A 16,212-nucleotide genomic window follows, 5' to 3' on the forward strand; every position below is an offset into this window, starting at 1 on the left:
AGGCTTTATGGACCAATTACGTTGTAATTAATTTCCTTTCTGAGCCAGCAAAGGTGGGTGTAACGCCAACATTTCAACATGTAATGTCAGTCAAAATTGTTCATGAAAGAGGTGACTTGATCTTTGTGTCTTATGTTTATCAAGAGTAAGCTCATCCTTTAGGCTGCCTGGATCTATTTTAGTCCGTCGGCACAAATGCATTTGCACTGCAGGAATTTATTCGGTCAGGATTAGCAGCACTTCGCCGGGAGGGTAATAACTGAGTGTAGTAAGCAGACAACCTACTGATTATAACCGTGTGCCCGTTGACGGATGTTGTGTTTGGTGGCGTCAAAATAAGATGCAGTATTATCTGGCCATGGTTGCTCCCCGTCCTGGCTGAAGCAGTCGTAGAATAACCTGCCGGTCTCAAAGTGACACAAAATAATGTTCATCAAAACAGTTCAACTTCGTATTTAAAAGACTTTTACACTTTTCTGTTCAAAACTTTTCTTGTAAATCCTGAATATAGTTGGAAAGTTATTCTACAATTGACATTCATTATTCTACAATCTAATTGTTGTTCATATAATTTAGACTATCCCGAACACTATTGTTCATTTTAATGTAATAAGGTGACATGTATTGCCAAGTGCACTACAATAAAAGAATATTGATTTGTTTTTACTCATTCTGACAGCCACTTTGGCAAACACCTCCACTCATCTTTCAGCTGTCCTGGTATTTTCTATAAATATAATTGGCTGATATACCCAAGTGTTTTGGGACCCATCTGCCAACATGGCTAAGGGATAGAATAAATTGTTTTCTGCCTCTGTTTTTCATGCTGCTACAGGAATTGTATTGATGCCTTGTATTAATGCCATGTCATTCTTTTAAAATGTTCCTGACCCTGCTGTGCATCATGGGAGATTAAGGTGATGCAGACTCTCTCTCTCTCTCTCTCTCTCTCAGCTAAAGAAAATCCCCTTCAAGGTCAAGTTAAGATCAACATTTATTGAACAACAAGGACCTACAATTTTGCCTTTCCCAAATAATGTTTCAGTTACGGCTCAATGAATGTATTCATGAGCTAACCACATTATGGAATGGAATTTCATTCCATAAAACAGTGTGAAGCTAAACTTGCTGCTGAATATCGCAGGTGCAAACACGGGAAACAAATTGAAATGTCTTTAAAAATGAGTAAGGGATAAAAGTTTGCTTGTAAGATGTTGTATGGGAGTTGCAGTGTAAAGGAACTACATAAGATATTCAGAGCATTAATATAGCAGCAAACAACTATTTTCTCTGTGAAGATATAGTGGAGTAATGTATACCTGAGCAGAGGAAGAATGCACTCTCCATCTGTGTGTTATCTCAGCTTCTCTGTGCTATGAGTGTAAGCCGGTGTGGCTGTACGTCCATGTGAGTCCCTGTGTGTGTCCCACTGCCTTCCTAATTGCCACCACTGCACGAGCGCAATGCCCACACCCTCTGGTTCTCCCTCAGGGGAACACTGTTAGCTCTGTCAGTATGGCTGACAGAGCTAACTGGAATTGTAGTTTTATGTTGATGCGCTGTAGGCAAATGAATTGTCCGTTTGTATGTAAACACTCCCGCAGAAAGCGAACTGAACTAAGTCAGGCATAAGTCAAACCTGCGAAGACCTAAACTTCATCTTTCCCCAGTAATATTTCAGTCAAAGGTCAATCAATTTATTCAAAAGAAATGTGGTGTTTATGAGCAGAAATGAGTCGGCACAACATGACTTCGAGGTTTTCTTGATGAAGAAAATAGGAGTTGAAAAACAAAGATAACAGCTGCACACTGTGAGGAGCTTTTCTAAAGTGTCTCATGGTGAGGAAAGAAAGGCGTTCTAATAGCAGGAGAACAAATCGTGTTCTGATTTATTTTTCTTTCACCACTTGATGCTTGAGTAAGGGATTAAGTGTCTCATTTAGATGCAGGAACAGCCCCATCTCTTCAATGCTAATGTTTGGTGCTCCAGCAGCAGGTCAACTGAGCTGAACGTCAGCTGAGCTCGAATTGCTGTAGTTTTAGTTCAGGCTGCTCTCCGTTGAACTGAGCCATTGAAAGGCTGATATGACGAAGCACTTTTCCCCTTCGACACTAACAGCTTCGCCGTCTTTAGTGCACGGCCCTGCATCTCACAGCAGCAACAACAAAGCAGCAAGTGGGTTATCTTCGGCAGTCAGCTTAAAAAGAGTCCGAACACACAAACACACAGAGACCCACACAGTTTCATCCCTTTTTCTCAAGTGCCCTCTTTGTGACCTTCACTGCCTTTGGATATTTCACTTAGCTTTCTGTCTTTACTGTTTGACCGTGGTACAAATGTACTATCTGATCTCCTGCACCCACTCGCTCTGCATCACCTTTCCCAGTGCTCTCACAGCTTCACATATTTTGATACACATAACCAAAGCCAGGAATGCACTGTGACATTAAGTATCACAATTTTATTACAAAAATTAAATTCTTCATCTCTCAGTTTTGCCATGCTTGGAGCATATAACAATACAGTAAAAAACCCAGACCCAGAGAAGATAGTAAAGCAGATTTCAGCAATGCTTTCACAGCACTCTGTCACTCATGCTGTTACTATACACATACTGTAACATTCCTAATACAGAGTAGTACAAACACCTGCCGAAACACGTCATGTCAGATAACAAACTAATTAAATAACATTTACCAAGAAACAAGAAACTAAACCCAGCTCAGAAAGGATAACATAAACCAGTAAACATTGAATTTGCAACTTAAACATACTGAATGTGCTGAATAGTTGTACCAGCCCAAGGCACCCAGGCTTTGTAGCAATGTTGGCAAGTTAACGACATTCTTACAGTAACACTTGAAGCAAAACAACAATTACAAATTGACTTGTACCAAAGCCTGACTTTGCAATGTCCTTCAACATACCCTCCTCTCTTGGCGATCTATTAGTCAGTCACAGTGCAAGTTCCGGAGGGGCAGGGCAGAATGAAGGAGAGGTAAGGGGGGGGGGGGCGGGTTGCATGGAGCTGTACCGCGTCAGACATCACTTCACAGTGCCAAACACTGATAAGAATTGGACGGACAGCATAATCTCCCACTTTCCAGAGGGAAGAGGGTGGGAGCGGTTATGTAATTCCTCTCTTGGATTGTGAATTGTCCAAACATAAGGCGCAGATTGCCAGCTGCCAGTCCAAGTCGAAATAAGCCAAACGAAAAGCTTAGGTGTGCTTTCAACTGAACGTCCAAGAAAAATAAATAAATAAATAAATAAATTAGAAACAGATACCGAAACAAATACCACTACTTTCTCTCTGAGGTTTCCATGATGAATTCTGTTTTTTTTCCTCAAGATAAAAAGTGTTGTTTTGCACATAAATATCTAAGAACGATAGAAATCCCAGATTTAAGCTTACAAACAACTCAAATAGTCTCTAACAAACGTCAAATGAAGACATAAAATGAACGACAAAAGCTCAGAAACACAGAGGGGCCTTTCTTGGACGGTGAAATTGCAGTTCAGTTGAGCGAACGGCAAGGCTCGAAGGTCCATTTGGTCGCTCCGCCAAATATTTCGATGTTGCTCTCCGTCCAGGAGAAGACGTTGCCAGCCGGCGGTTTGCTGTTGCAGGTCGCCAAGTTGTAGATCTCTGTGACAGAAAGTTTCCTATTCCAGATGTTCAAGTTTGCTAGTTCACCAACGAAAGCTTGTGTCGCATCGAAGCCTCCTCCCAACGTGTCCTGTCAAACAATGCAGACAAGTGTCAATCGTCGCCACTTCAAGTGCACTGAGAGAACTTTTGTTCTTCGATTAGTTAAAAAATGTGTTTTTAATTTTGATTTTACTCAACTCCAGTCTGGGAAATATTTAATTTATGTTTGCATACATGATATCATTTTAATTAGCAGTGCCATTTGGCAGAATGCTTGATTATATACAGGTCTCTTCATAGTAGATATGTCTTGCTCTGTGCAACTAAGGGATTTTCTCTGTAAAATCTCAAATGTTTCCCTGTCACTATTCAGGACTTTTTCCAATCCTGGGATGATCTTTTTCTAAATTGATTTGAAAGCCTCAATTGGGAACCTCTTCAATGTCTTCAGTCTCATTTCATAAACATTCTAACAATCTTTGTCCAAAATTAAATGCATAATTGTCAGGATTATTTCCAAATTTGTGAGGGATTAAAGTGCAAAAGTTGCAATTGCTGATTTGAAAATGAATATCCACCTGCTCTTGTCCCAGGACCAGCACTCCCTCTGGTTTGATGGGATGGTACGGTGCCAGATTTTCTCCGCTCCCCCGCATCACTCCATCCTGGAAGGCTTCCCACATCCCGTCACGAGTGGTCCACGTGATGCAGAGGTGATGCCATTTCCCATCATTGATGAGGAACGGCAGCTTTGCAACCTGCAGCAGAGACATTGCAAAAAAAAAAAAAAAATTCACATCTTTCTCTATATTTTACACTTAAGTAGCAGAATCAAAAAACGCATCGCTTCCACACCTTCTCTTCCTGCGGAGTCACTTCCCCAGTCACACATCATTTCCTTTATAATAAGGCCTCTGTTGCACACCTCAGCGTCTATTTTTATTCCATTTCCTTCTGGCGCATGAGAAGTTGTCTGGTTACTCTGAGTCATCCCACCACAAAGTATTGTAACTTTTTCCTGCTGTTGCACCCACTGTAATGTATTCTGAATATTTACAAGATTCATGTAAATGCAAAAAGCCATTACGACGCCCTGCAAATGTAAACAATGTGTGAAATCCATCTTTATCCATGATAATCACTTTCCATTACCTTGTCATTGATAAGGATCTCCATAGGGTTGGTCCCCCACTCGATCAGCACCAGCTCGTTGGCCTGACCCGGGACAGCGTAGGAGAAGGATGTCCCCACGCCAGGCGAAGCGTTGGACTTGATCCACAGACACACGCTGAAGGAGTACATCTCAGGAAGGCTCTTCTTGGCTTTGGCGTACATGTAGTTGGTTCTCAGGGGAAAGGTGAGCTGAAACGTATCTGTCGGCCTGCTGTCTTTACCTGTAGATGCCAGTTATTATAGAGGATAAGTGATAAACCCACATATGGTTTTACATGAAGTCATGATGACGATTAAGGGATTGATATGATTAAGTCAGTTAATGGAAGAAATGAAAAAAATACCATTTTGTACCATTTAAAAATGACAACCATCTCTAATTAAAGATGAAACACTGTGTTTTCAATGATTTTCGGTATTTTGCTTGTGTATTTGGGCTCTGTCTCCCGGCTCTCTCCTGCAGGTACGCACCCACATTTGCAAGTGTTGAAAAGCGCCAATGCGATCTGCACCCTGTAAAGTTTCTCTGCCTATGACCTCTGCATTTGCAATATGGATCCCATGCAAGTTAGGTGCTCTGTTTTTGCCTTTGAAAAACATAAACTCAGCGAAGCAAAGTGCTAACAGGTCTTGAGATATGCAAAGCAATGCAGCTCTCCTCCTCCCTCACACTCTGTGCGCAACGTGATGATTGCGGCATTGTGAACGCTTCCACAACACGAGTGCTGTGATACTGAAGATTTCACTTTTTTTCGAAAGACTTTGACGCCCTTGAGCTTAAAAACCAATTAAAGTGTACCTAATCTTGTTTAGAGCTCCCGTCGAGTGCAAAGTGGAAGTCTTGTGCGCGCACAATTCAAACGCACCTTTCTCCAGGTCTGTGATCCGATGGTGCAGAGTGGTGAGCGTGGACTCCACTTTGTTCCGCTGATCGGTGTCATTCCTGGCGCCGGGTTTGGTCTCCTCTATCGTGTTGACCCGGGATAAAACCTGCTTCTCCATGTCGTCTATCTTGTTTTGGAGCAGATCTTTCAGACTGTTCGCTTGCACGGTGTTGTTCCCTCGGCTGTACTGCTGCATCGGACAGAGGGAGACAGACACTGGGTTAAAAGGGCACAATGAATACTTTCTGTGGTGTTAAAACTCCCTGAAATATGTTCCGCGCATGAAACCTTCAGTCTGGTCCCACTGCACGGCCTGTTTATATGCAGCTCTGCGCCACATTATTCAAAATGATGCTGGTTTACTTTCCATGATGCTTCTTTCTCACTGTCAATTAAAATATTAACTAAAACACATGTGGCTCCAAGCAGGAACTTCACACAGCCAGAACAATATTGCAGCAGTATATTAGAGGCCCAACCCTCATTCAGATGAAGCAATCATTTCATTAACTTTTGACCTGCTGCGCTGGTCTCTGCTTGCCTACCTCGAGATTCTCCAGTCTCTGTTTCAACGTCTGTAAAGTATGTCCCAGCTGGGTCAGAGTGTCCGTGGTGCCCCGGGATACATCCCCCATCGTGTTCTTCGACCCCGGCCGTCTCCCACCGGGTCCCGCGGCCGGGAGGCTCTGGCTCTCGCAGCGGCTCAACTTGGACGTTAGTTCCCTGATTGTCTCCTTTTGGTTCATAATTGTCTCTTTTTGCTGTAGCACGGTCTCCCGCAGCTGCATGACCGTAGTCTTCAGGTCCTCCGCCGGACCGCTGTTCTGCATCGTGGCCGCGCACAAGTCCATATCCTTGGGCACCGACGTGCAAATAAACTGCGTCTGTCCGAAGTCTTGCGCAGAGCTCTCCACAACAACCAGGCAAGAAAGTAGAAAAAGTTTCCACGAGAATCCGTCCATGGTTCCAGTCATGTCTCACGGCTTAATTAAGAGAGTGGGTGAGTGAGTGGTCGTTCTGAGATTTCGGCAACACGGAGCTGTCCACTGAAGCTGTGAGCTCCGGTCGCTGTGTGCAGTTTATATAGCGGACATAACGCAGAGCAGATTCACTGCATCACTGAGGGGAGGCAGGGGGTTCTGCTGTACCTACATAGTCCAGCCCCTTATTTAAGGTCGTCCTCACTGTTTGCAAAGCACCCAAGCAGTCTCTACAGTGACAGAGAGCAATTCTGTATAGTTGAGTCCTAAAATTCATATTTGGCTGCACACAACGTTTTTGCAAGTTAAAAGCAGACCCCCAGAGTTATAAAAAGTATTTTTTTGGAAATTACACCGAAATCACTTTAATATGATGAAATTAAGTTGAAAGGACCCCAGTCTACATGACTTGATGGATCCCAAATAGTTTAGAAGCTGATCTTGTACGTAAATCATTCCCCAAAATATGGAAAGTAGCGAGAACTGTTAAATTGGATGGAATTAAGTTTTTGTTGAGTGTGATATTACTTTCTGAAATGTAGAGGAGTGTAAAAGCCTAAAGTAGCCACTCAGCATAAAAATAGAAATGCTCAAGGCACCTCAAAATTGTACTGTGTACATTTTGAAATAAGAAATAAGAAGTGAAAAGTAGAATTCTTGAACAATAAAAATGTCCACTTGTTGGATTCAATACACTCAGAGGATTTACTGCTACAGCCGTGGTCTGGTAGGCTGTAACTTATGGTGGCTAGTGTTAGCCGCCTTTAAAGTTTTGGTATATCCTAAATATTGCTCCCTAAGTCAACTCGGTTTACGATCAGAACTTTTACCATCATCAGGTACAGTAATTGACCCTTGGCTAAACCCCGCCCCTTGCTGGTACTCCGTCAAGCTGTCAGAGTTACCATAGAGCCCACACTGTCATGAACAGCACTCCCGGAATAAATATTATCTACATTTTGGAACATTATTCACTGTTAGAATCATTTAAAGCTAAAGCAGCATATACATGCAGTATACATACCTTCAGTCGCTAGCGCAGCATAGAAGTCAGTCTGGATCACTTTAAGTAGGCTATTAGGTGTACTTGAGTACATGTTTATTGAGTTTCTGAGTTTTCTAGTTTATATGACACATTTAGTTAATTTAAATGATTTGGTGAAATTATTGGTCCACCTTAAATGAAATCCAATCCCCATCCTCTAACGAAGCCTGTCCCATGGTCGGACTCTATCATTTCTCTCTCTCTCTCTCTCTCTCTCTCTCTCTTTTGCTTTTCGGCTCCACTCATAAGTCTTTGAATGTATAGACTTGTGTGTTGTCTTCCACACTTTTGAGTGCAGCAGTGAAAGGTGTAGATTGTGAAAGAAGAACAAACTCTGTAACGCAGTGCACGCAGCCTTATAGAGATGCTTTGCCCTGGTAGAAACCATTACAAGACAGAAGCGCTAAAAGGAAAGAGAAATGTTTCCAAATAACTAAACAGACTATGTAACTACCCCTGCGGCTCTCGCATTAATAAATAAGACAGAATACGCAGCGAGGGAAAGGTGGCAACATATATCATGTTGGGATAACAAATCACCAAAGATGGCAGTGAGGTAGGAAGGACACACAGCTGGGTGGAAACAGTTTGACCTAAAGTGAAGTGGATATGAACTTCAGTAAGACTTTTTTTTACTATTGCAGTGCAGGGTAAGGAAAGAGCAAAAAAACAAACAGAAATAAGTAATCATCTCTGAAATAAAACATTTTATGGTGCATTCAGGTCCAAAGTTTCCCCTGAAGCAGTAAGACAGCAACTAAGACTGATGGTAAGAAACGAAATGTATATCTGCAATACAAGATGTTTTCCCCCAGATTTTCTTAAATCCTTTCACTCTGAGAAATACTGAGAGCCGGCTATTAGCAGTAAAGAGTGCTGCAGGGATGAAGTATATTTGCAGGCCAATCCGGAAGTTAGTGTCGCCCTGCTTCCCTCAACAAAAGGAATATTAGCTCTGCGGCAAACACAAGTTTATGATACTTAGAGTCTTACACGTACTTACACATGCTTACATAATCACCGCTGTTACACCATGGTCGCATGACTTCAACGTCACCACGACTAAGTTAAAAACAGACTAGGGGTCGTCATGATGATGTATATTAGTCTCATTTAGACACTTGTTAGCAACCTTCTTTTTAATACACATAAAAGCTTCAAAATTCACCAGAGGGGTATTTACTGAACAAAACATTAAAACCACAGATCTTATTTCAGGCATTTAACCAAAAACCCATTCAAAGAACCCACTGACTTCGAGTAAAGAGAACAGAAGTAAAATTGCTGACTCATTTCCAGGCGTTAGGGCTCATTCGCAGCATTCTATATGTGAATGGTCAGGGGTGGGGGCCCCAAATGAGGGAAGAAAACGCATAACTTTACTCATACTATTTAATTACAATCATTGAGAAATATTTTTTAAAAATCCACAACATAACTATGTAGCTTATTATGGTATAGGCCCCATAGCCCAAAGCATCACCGCCTGCTTTGAGACACATTACGTCTCCCTCCTTGTCGCATCAGTGTGGCGGAGTGCTGCGTAGAACTGTGTCATCAAATACAACCCTGCAAACAAGTGTGCAGTCCAAACATTTTAGCAAGCCTTTCTTTTTGTGCTCTTTTTTGTTGTTGTGCATGACATCGCTGCAGCCAGTAGCTAAAATAGGATGAAAATTGACCCAGTAGTCTGCTTTAATTTCTTTAATTATCGATCCAGCGTGTTGTAATCAGCAAGGTGCCAAGCTGAAGGCGAGAAACATCGGATATAACAAATGATTAACGGCAGAGCGTAATTGCTGGGGCCCAAGACAGGTATGTAACAAATTTTCCTTATCTCAGCACATGACCATTAACTGTGCATAGTCCGAACAGATTACCGGTAACAAGCAAAGCCATTCATTATCTTCAGGCAAACAGTGATACAGTGCTTGCTTAGCAAATGGAGCAGTTTTCAATGCCTTTGATGCAGAATGTAATGTTAATGATTAAGCTTAGCAATGGGAGACAGCCCACCTTTAGGGTTGTAATGGGATATGTTTATTCCGCGGATATGCGGACGGTTTTCATGGCGTGTACATTTGCTCATCTACGGTAGTAATAAAAAAGGGACATAAGTGAGAGTGTGTGAGTTAACGGTGCAGACAGGAGCAGTGTGGCTGCACACCGACAGTACCGGTACATGTTAATTGTTAACAATCACAGGACATTATTTTAAAAGCTCACAGCTGATGTAATTTTTTATTTAGTAGTTCATTTAACATATAGTGCTGCTTACATGTAAACTGCTTCAATCCTTGAAGGATCACTCTAACTAATAATAATAATAATAATAATGATAATAATAATAATTACATCAAATACCATGAAACCATGATCATTTCTGAGACAACTATCGCACCGTGCAAATCGCATACCGTTACAACCCTACCTCCGACACAGTCAGGTGACAGTAAGGGATGAGCAGCTGCCAGATTTAGTATAGCTATTCAATATCCATCTCTCATACGACTCATAAAAGAGTGCTGCACAACTGTATGCCATGTTCTCTCACACCATGTTGGTGCCAGTTAGTTTGCTATTTCACATCCAACTCTGACGGAACTTTGGAAACGGGGGCACTGTTGCAGGCATATTGTTGACTTTGTTCTTAACGAACCCCTTCTGTCTTTCTGAAGGCAAAGTATGCTGGTGGGACTTCATCGTTTTTTAGTCATACTCTGGTATGTTCTGCTCAATTCACACGCAGTCTCGAGCTGACCCCTACCTTCTCACTCAGCGTGTTTGGAGTGCAAGGTCACATCTACTGTATGCATGCATCAGCCAGCAGGCAGAGCTGGACTCCAGAGTCTGGTGTGGAAAAGGGCTGAAATCCATAATGATCAGTCTCTCAGGCTCACTGAATAATGCAAAGCTTTATAATATAACCCACTGTCTAATGGCAGAGATACATAAGGACAATTTCACACACTGGCAGCAAATGGCTTGCTTATTTATTCAGCATCTGAGAAAGAAATGATGTAGTGGTATGGTTTGTCTTTAGATATACCACCAAAATTTGTTTTGTTTTTTTAATATTCACTGCTATACCACATTTATACTATACTGTTTTTCAACAATATACTGGATTTTCAACAATCCAAAGCCCATTGTATTCTCTTACAGCTCTATTATTTTACAGCTCAGGACAACTGCAGTTTAATTGTTGAACCTACGAAATTGCTTTCTTAATTTTATCTGTCCAGGTTCCACAAAGTAAGCTTTACCTTCCCTCTGCATAAACTTAACTGCTTCACTTCTGACTGCTGAGAATCAAGATGTGCTGCCAGGTAACCAAAGCGTCTGCACAGCAGCTTTGCTGCACTGACGTCTCCATTTCAACCATCCCACAGAGAAGAGATGAAGGGGGAGTCAGGAGGGAGTTGTCCTACGGGACGCCTGCACTGTGGAGCAGTCTGCTGATATGTATGTATTCCCACTGGGGACAGCACTGAAAGAGAGGAGGAAGGAAGAGCAAGAAAAGATTCAAATGTATCCATTCATACATGCACACAGACAGTCCTCCAGTCTTATGAGCAGTAGTTTCAACTCAAGTACAAACAAACACAAGCATTGTAAATCACTTCATCTAGGGCCATTATTTCCCTCAACCTGTTCATGTTGTAGATGCGTATGAAGATAACTTCTCAGACCAGAACATTGTTTTATTAATGTCCAGTCATCACAGAGAATCATTCACTAACTTATTCTGATCTCATTAAAACCCAAAGTGACATAAACAAATACCGTTGGCATTATGTGTTCCACTGGGCCCTAATCTAACCTCATCATAATTCTCTAAACGCGGATGATGTGTTTGTCTTGTAGCACTTGTTTGTGTTCACAAAGGTGATCATGCCAACTGCAGCCTCGCCCCGGTCTGCCTCGTGCTTACTGGTGATCTAACAGACGATGTCTATTTAGAGATAGTAAAAAAAATGTATACGAGCCCTAGAAATAAGAGAAAAGGGGAGTTTCCATCGATTACTGGGGGACAATTCGTGAATCTGACAGTTTATTTTTCCATCCAGAGAAAACCCTTCGTTCATGCAGAGCTCCTCTCTCTGTGCCGAAGCCGTGCTGCCTTCAGGAGTCCGACTCTTCTTGCTCTGAACAGCTGGCACAGAATGAGACGGGGGTTCAGCGAATGTTGGAGATCATCCTATTTACACTCAAACCACTGAGAGAGATGCTGTTGCCTCAAGGTAACAAAGAGCACTTGTCCCCTGCTCTTGAAAATGTCACAGTTTGTGTTGAATATTAAACACACACACACACACACACACACACCTAAATCAGGGCCATTTGAGATGTACTACATCATCCAGACAGAAATAAACATTAAGCCTTCTAAAATTTTATATAGTGCTATAATGGAGCAAAGGTTCCCATGGAGCTTGCAGTCTTAAAGACAAGCATAAGCACTTAGCGTTTAGTGGCAGAGTGAGGCCGTTGCACTGTGGGAGCAGGTGTGTTTTTAGGACTCAATAACATTGTGAAGATGAATCCCTGTAAAGCAAGAGGGTCTGAAGTGGAAGAAAGTAATAGGGAGAGTGAGCTCTCTGCACATCCACTCTCAATTACATCAAGTGACCAAAGCGTCCTTGTAAAGTACAGCTCTCTCTGCCACAGCCCTCCTTTGTGCTGGATTATTTCTCCCAAAAGGAGATTACATTTTGACAGAGGTTGAAGTGAACCTAGTTCAGATAGAAGGATAGAAGTGGGGGACATGGTTAAAACATGTTGTACCTGTTCTAGTTTCATTATTTTTGAATAGAAGGTTACTGTCTAAGTCTAAGCCATGTTTTCTGTCACTTTGGTGATGAATGTCTCGGAGTAAATTTGGCTCTTCTTCAGCTGTGTTTCTAAGAGGAAGTGGGATATTTCATGATATCCGTGTCGATGAGATGTCATATTATCCACACAGTTAATTAAAGCACAGTTTCCTCGTCATTCACATTTGTTTTGGGGGCATTTCTTAAAGGTCTACATTATTCATAATGTTGGACTACACAGTTTATTTATATACAACAAATGAGGAGCAGCAGCAGTGAACTGCACATCAATAATACAGATGCAAAGGGTTTCTTGATGAGTCTGTAATTGGAGGCATGTTTGGGCTTATAAACCCACCGCTTAATAACCAGAATGTTGGTTAATTCTCAGTGATAATAATGGGAGATCTACAGATGCTGATGGTTTTCTTTGGAATCACACCGTTAGGGATTATTTATCATAGCAATCCCTTTTATAGACAGTACGTACCAATTCTACTTAAAATGTCTCACATTTTACGCTCAAGTGTCCTGATAGATCTCTACTTGTCAAGTTATTTACTGTTGACAAGCAGTAGCATATAGCTCGCTATATTTAAATGAATGTTAAACATTTGTTAAATGTAGATCAGTTCGTGGATATGAAACATCCTGTCATCCAAATGGGCTTAACAGGTTGTTAAAGAATCTAACTTCTATTAAGAAATCTTGTTGGAATCAGAAAACCCTCTTCTGTGATATTGTATCTCATATCCCTTTTTGCACCTAATTAGCACATATATGCAGGTTTTTTTAAACAAAAGAAAACTGACTAACAGAAAGGCGATAGACTCCATACCATTGCCAGTAGAGGAGTATGCCCTTCAGTTGTTTTTTTGTTGTTGTCATAAACGCGTCAGAAAACAGAGTTATTAAATAAGGAAAATGTTAAGGTACTTCTTTACTTTGCTTTTCTCAGCGTAAAGCTGTCGTGGCGATTGTTGGAACAGTGGAATGACTAAAGATGGTTTTCATGAGTTTTATTCTTTTTCTATCCAGTTGAATCAAGTTTGTAAGTGCAAAGTTGGAATGAGCCACAGTCCTATCAACATGTACATTTGCACTGTGGGTCTGTACAGGTTTTGGGTTTTTTTATTGTTATTGTATGTGCTGAACTCATCGTTAATTTGTTATATACACCTGTGCTTTTCCTACTGTGACATCAAAATCATCCATCCGTCTGTCTTTCTGTCTTTCTGTCTTTCTGTCTGTCCCTCCCTCCATCTATCTATCTATTATCCATCCATTACAGTTAATCTATTCAGTTGATCATTTAATACTGGCTATTCTTTCATAAAATAATAAATAAACAAAAAGCTTCTCGGTCAGCTACAGTGGTCTGTGCTCGTTTGCTCTCAGAACCAGGCACTCCACATCGCCCACAAGCTCTCAGTGTGTTCGCAAAGGTCAACAGCGGCAGCAGCAGCTTTTCAGAGTTCTGGTAAATGCTCCTCACTCTTGTAGTGCAGGCTCTTTCAGTTAATGAGTGTGATCACATGGCTCCAGTCTTCTTTAAGGTACAAAGGCTGAGCGCTGGCCTCATCACCTGCCTGTATGTCTGTTGTGTCTGTGTGTGTGTCAAAATTGCTTTTTCTACGTCTGTGACAAGAGCTGAGCCTGATGTGTGACAAATCCTTCCAGCGTCTGCCTTGTCAAATACAAAGTGACATCACCATTATAGAGGACATCACTTCAGAACTCAATGTCAATCAGCCCTCCTCTTCCTCTTCTCCTCCCCCTCGAGCTCTCTTTCATGTGTGTTCCGGCAAAATGGGAGTTCAGTGGAAATAGGGCTGTTTCTAATAATATAATAATAATAGAAAAATGCTACCTTACAGTAAGGAAGTGAGTTTATGAATTGAAAAAAATATATATTTTGCCTACCTTTCCTAACATGCTGACGCTGTGGTTAGGTAATGTCTCAGTGAGCATCATACACATTCATTTTGCTGGGAAGTAGACACCCACATTCATTCAATTGCCTGGGTGTCGTCTAGTCTCACATGAACTCATTGATCAACAGTAAATGGAGACATGTCTGGAGGATGTGTGCTCCATGGTGCCTGTACAGTCATGAATGAATAGCTACCTGTGTAAGTGGCGATCGATTATCTTGTCAGGAGAAGCTGCTAGCGATTACAGAGGAATTGCATGAACACAGAGGTAATTTACACATCTCTCAAAGCCAATTATTGACAAAGCTTTTTAGTTTTAATAAGAGTGCGGTTGTCAGATACGGTTGTGATTTAAAATCTGTGCTTTAAGCATTTATGTGGCTTCTGCATGTTGGTAGAATATTCCACAATGCAACAGCAAAGTCATCATGAATGTCACATGATTGTATTACATTTGTTTAGCAACTTACAATAAATGTATTCATCCAGATGCAATAATCATTGAAGTACAGCAACTTCAGAAAATATGTTGAAAAGTGCCACTTTTTGAAAAAACAAGAGATGCAGTGGGAAGAGATACGTTTTCAGTCTGTGACAGAAGATGTGTACAGTTTCAAACAGTTGTGGTTTTGTTGAGAGTTAGCTGGGCCTCCCGGCTCATAGCGAGCCTGAGCCATTTGCAGCACGGTGGGCAAGTGTCAATGTCTTGAATCTAATTTGGGTAGCCGGTGCAGAGGAGCAGCATGTTGGAAGCTTATAAAGGTCAAAGATCAGCCAGGCTGCTGCATTCTAGATGAGCTGAAGAGGTTGCATGGAGCCCGGAGTGAGCTGCAGTAGTCTCAGCAAGACATGAGCGACATTGGCCTTCATTTATTTTCGTGTTTCTGTCCAACCCTATGTTGTTGCCATCGGGGCCCACAACTGATTTCTGCCCAGAGGCCCCCAAGTGAATTATACCAGCTCTGCTCATGTGTTTTGAAAAGTTTATATATGCTTTGTCAGTGTTGCACTGTCCTGCTATTCTGCCTATTCATATTAAAAAAGAACCTCAAAAAATGTTTAAGAATGAAATCAACTTCAATCTTTGATTGACTTTAAAACTTGATACTCTTCTGTCTAACATCAGTTTCTTTTTCATGATTTAGCTTTTTTTGTGAAGAGGAAAATTACAATGTTTACAACAATAATATTGATAATTATCATAATAGTAATAACTAGAATAATAGGCAAACTATGTTTTTAGCACCTCCAGACATCGACGTATGCCACACGATGTGGCCGAAAGCTTCGGAAACAACAAGTAAGTTGAATGATTTTACTTTTCTGAGCCGTGTCTGGGAAATGACTTAGTATTGATCGTATGAAACGTCGGATCAATGTGTTGAGTAGTTACAGCTGCAGGTGTTATCAGAGTGAACCTGAGGTTCCGTGTTGCTGTGCTTTGTCTCCAGGTGTATCATTTTGACACGTCCACATTCAAACATTTATAAAACCTCAAGTCCCGACTGGTGAAGAAAACCGGTGTTTATTTTTTATCACATTGTGTTTTGCCATTGATAGTGACCACCATGAAAACCAGGTATATTTGTTCATGGTATTGATCAAACTTGGCAGCGTTTTATCAAACTACGTCCTGTAAAACCCTCAACTCTTTACACATGGCTTTACAACAAGAGAAATATCTGTGACGCCTCAGCTCAATATTTCTGTTGCCTGAAGCTGGGAGTAT

The 16,212-nt window shown here is 41.4% G+C and overlaps 1 protein-coding gene across 1 annotated transcript; it reads right to left on the minus strand.

Moving 5' to 3' along the window:
• Positions 1–1,718: 1,718 nt before the first annotated feature.
• On the minus strand, positions 1,719–6,743 carry LOC306784219 (neuronal pentraxin-1-like). The gene is made up of 5 exons (XM_079278097.1): positions 6,256–6,743; positions 5,693–5,900; positions 4,806–5,047; positions 4,232–4,411; positions 1,719–3,741 (listed from the first exon to the last, which is right to left on the minus strand). The coding sequence occupies exons 1-5, from the start codon at positions 6,682–6,684 to the stop codon at positions 3,520–3,522; spliced, it is 1,281 nt and encodes a 426-aa protein (XP_079134223.1). The 5' UTR covers positions 6,685–6,743; the 3' UTR covers positions 1,719–3,519.
• Positions 6,744–16,212: the final 9,469 nt, after the last annotated feature.

The sequence above is a fragment of the Melanostigma gelatinosum genome (genome assembly GCF_949748355.1).
Source record: "Melanostigma gelatinosum genome assembly, chromosome: 11".
NCBI lineage: Eukaryota > Metazoa > Chordata > Actinopteri > Perciformes > Zoarcidae > Melanostigma > Melanostigma gelatinosum.

Coding starts and splice junctions, on each gene's coding strand:
- LOC306784219 (XM_079278097.1), bottom strand. CDS start 6,684: ATGACTGGAACCATGGACGGATTCTCGTGGAAACTTTTTCTACTTTCT. Junction 4,412..4,805: donor AGATCCTTATCAATGACAAG/GTAATGGAAAGT, acceptor TCTCTGCTGCAG/GTTGCAAAGCTGCCGTTCCT. Junction 3,742..4,231: donor TGGTCCTGGGACAAGAGCAG/GTGGATATTCAT, acceptor ATTGTTTGACAG/GACACGTTGGGAGGAGGCTT.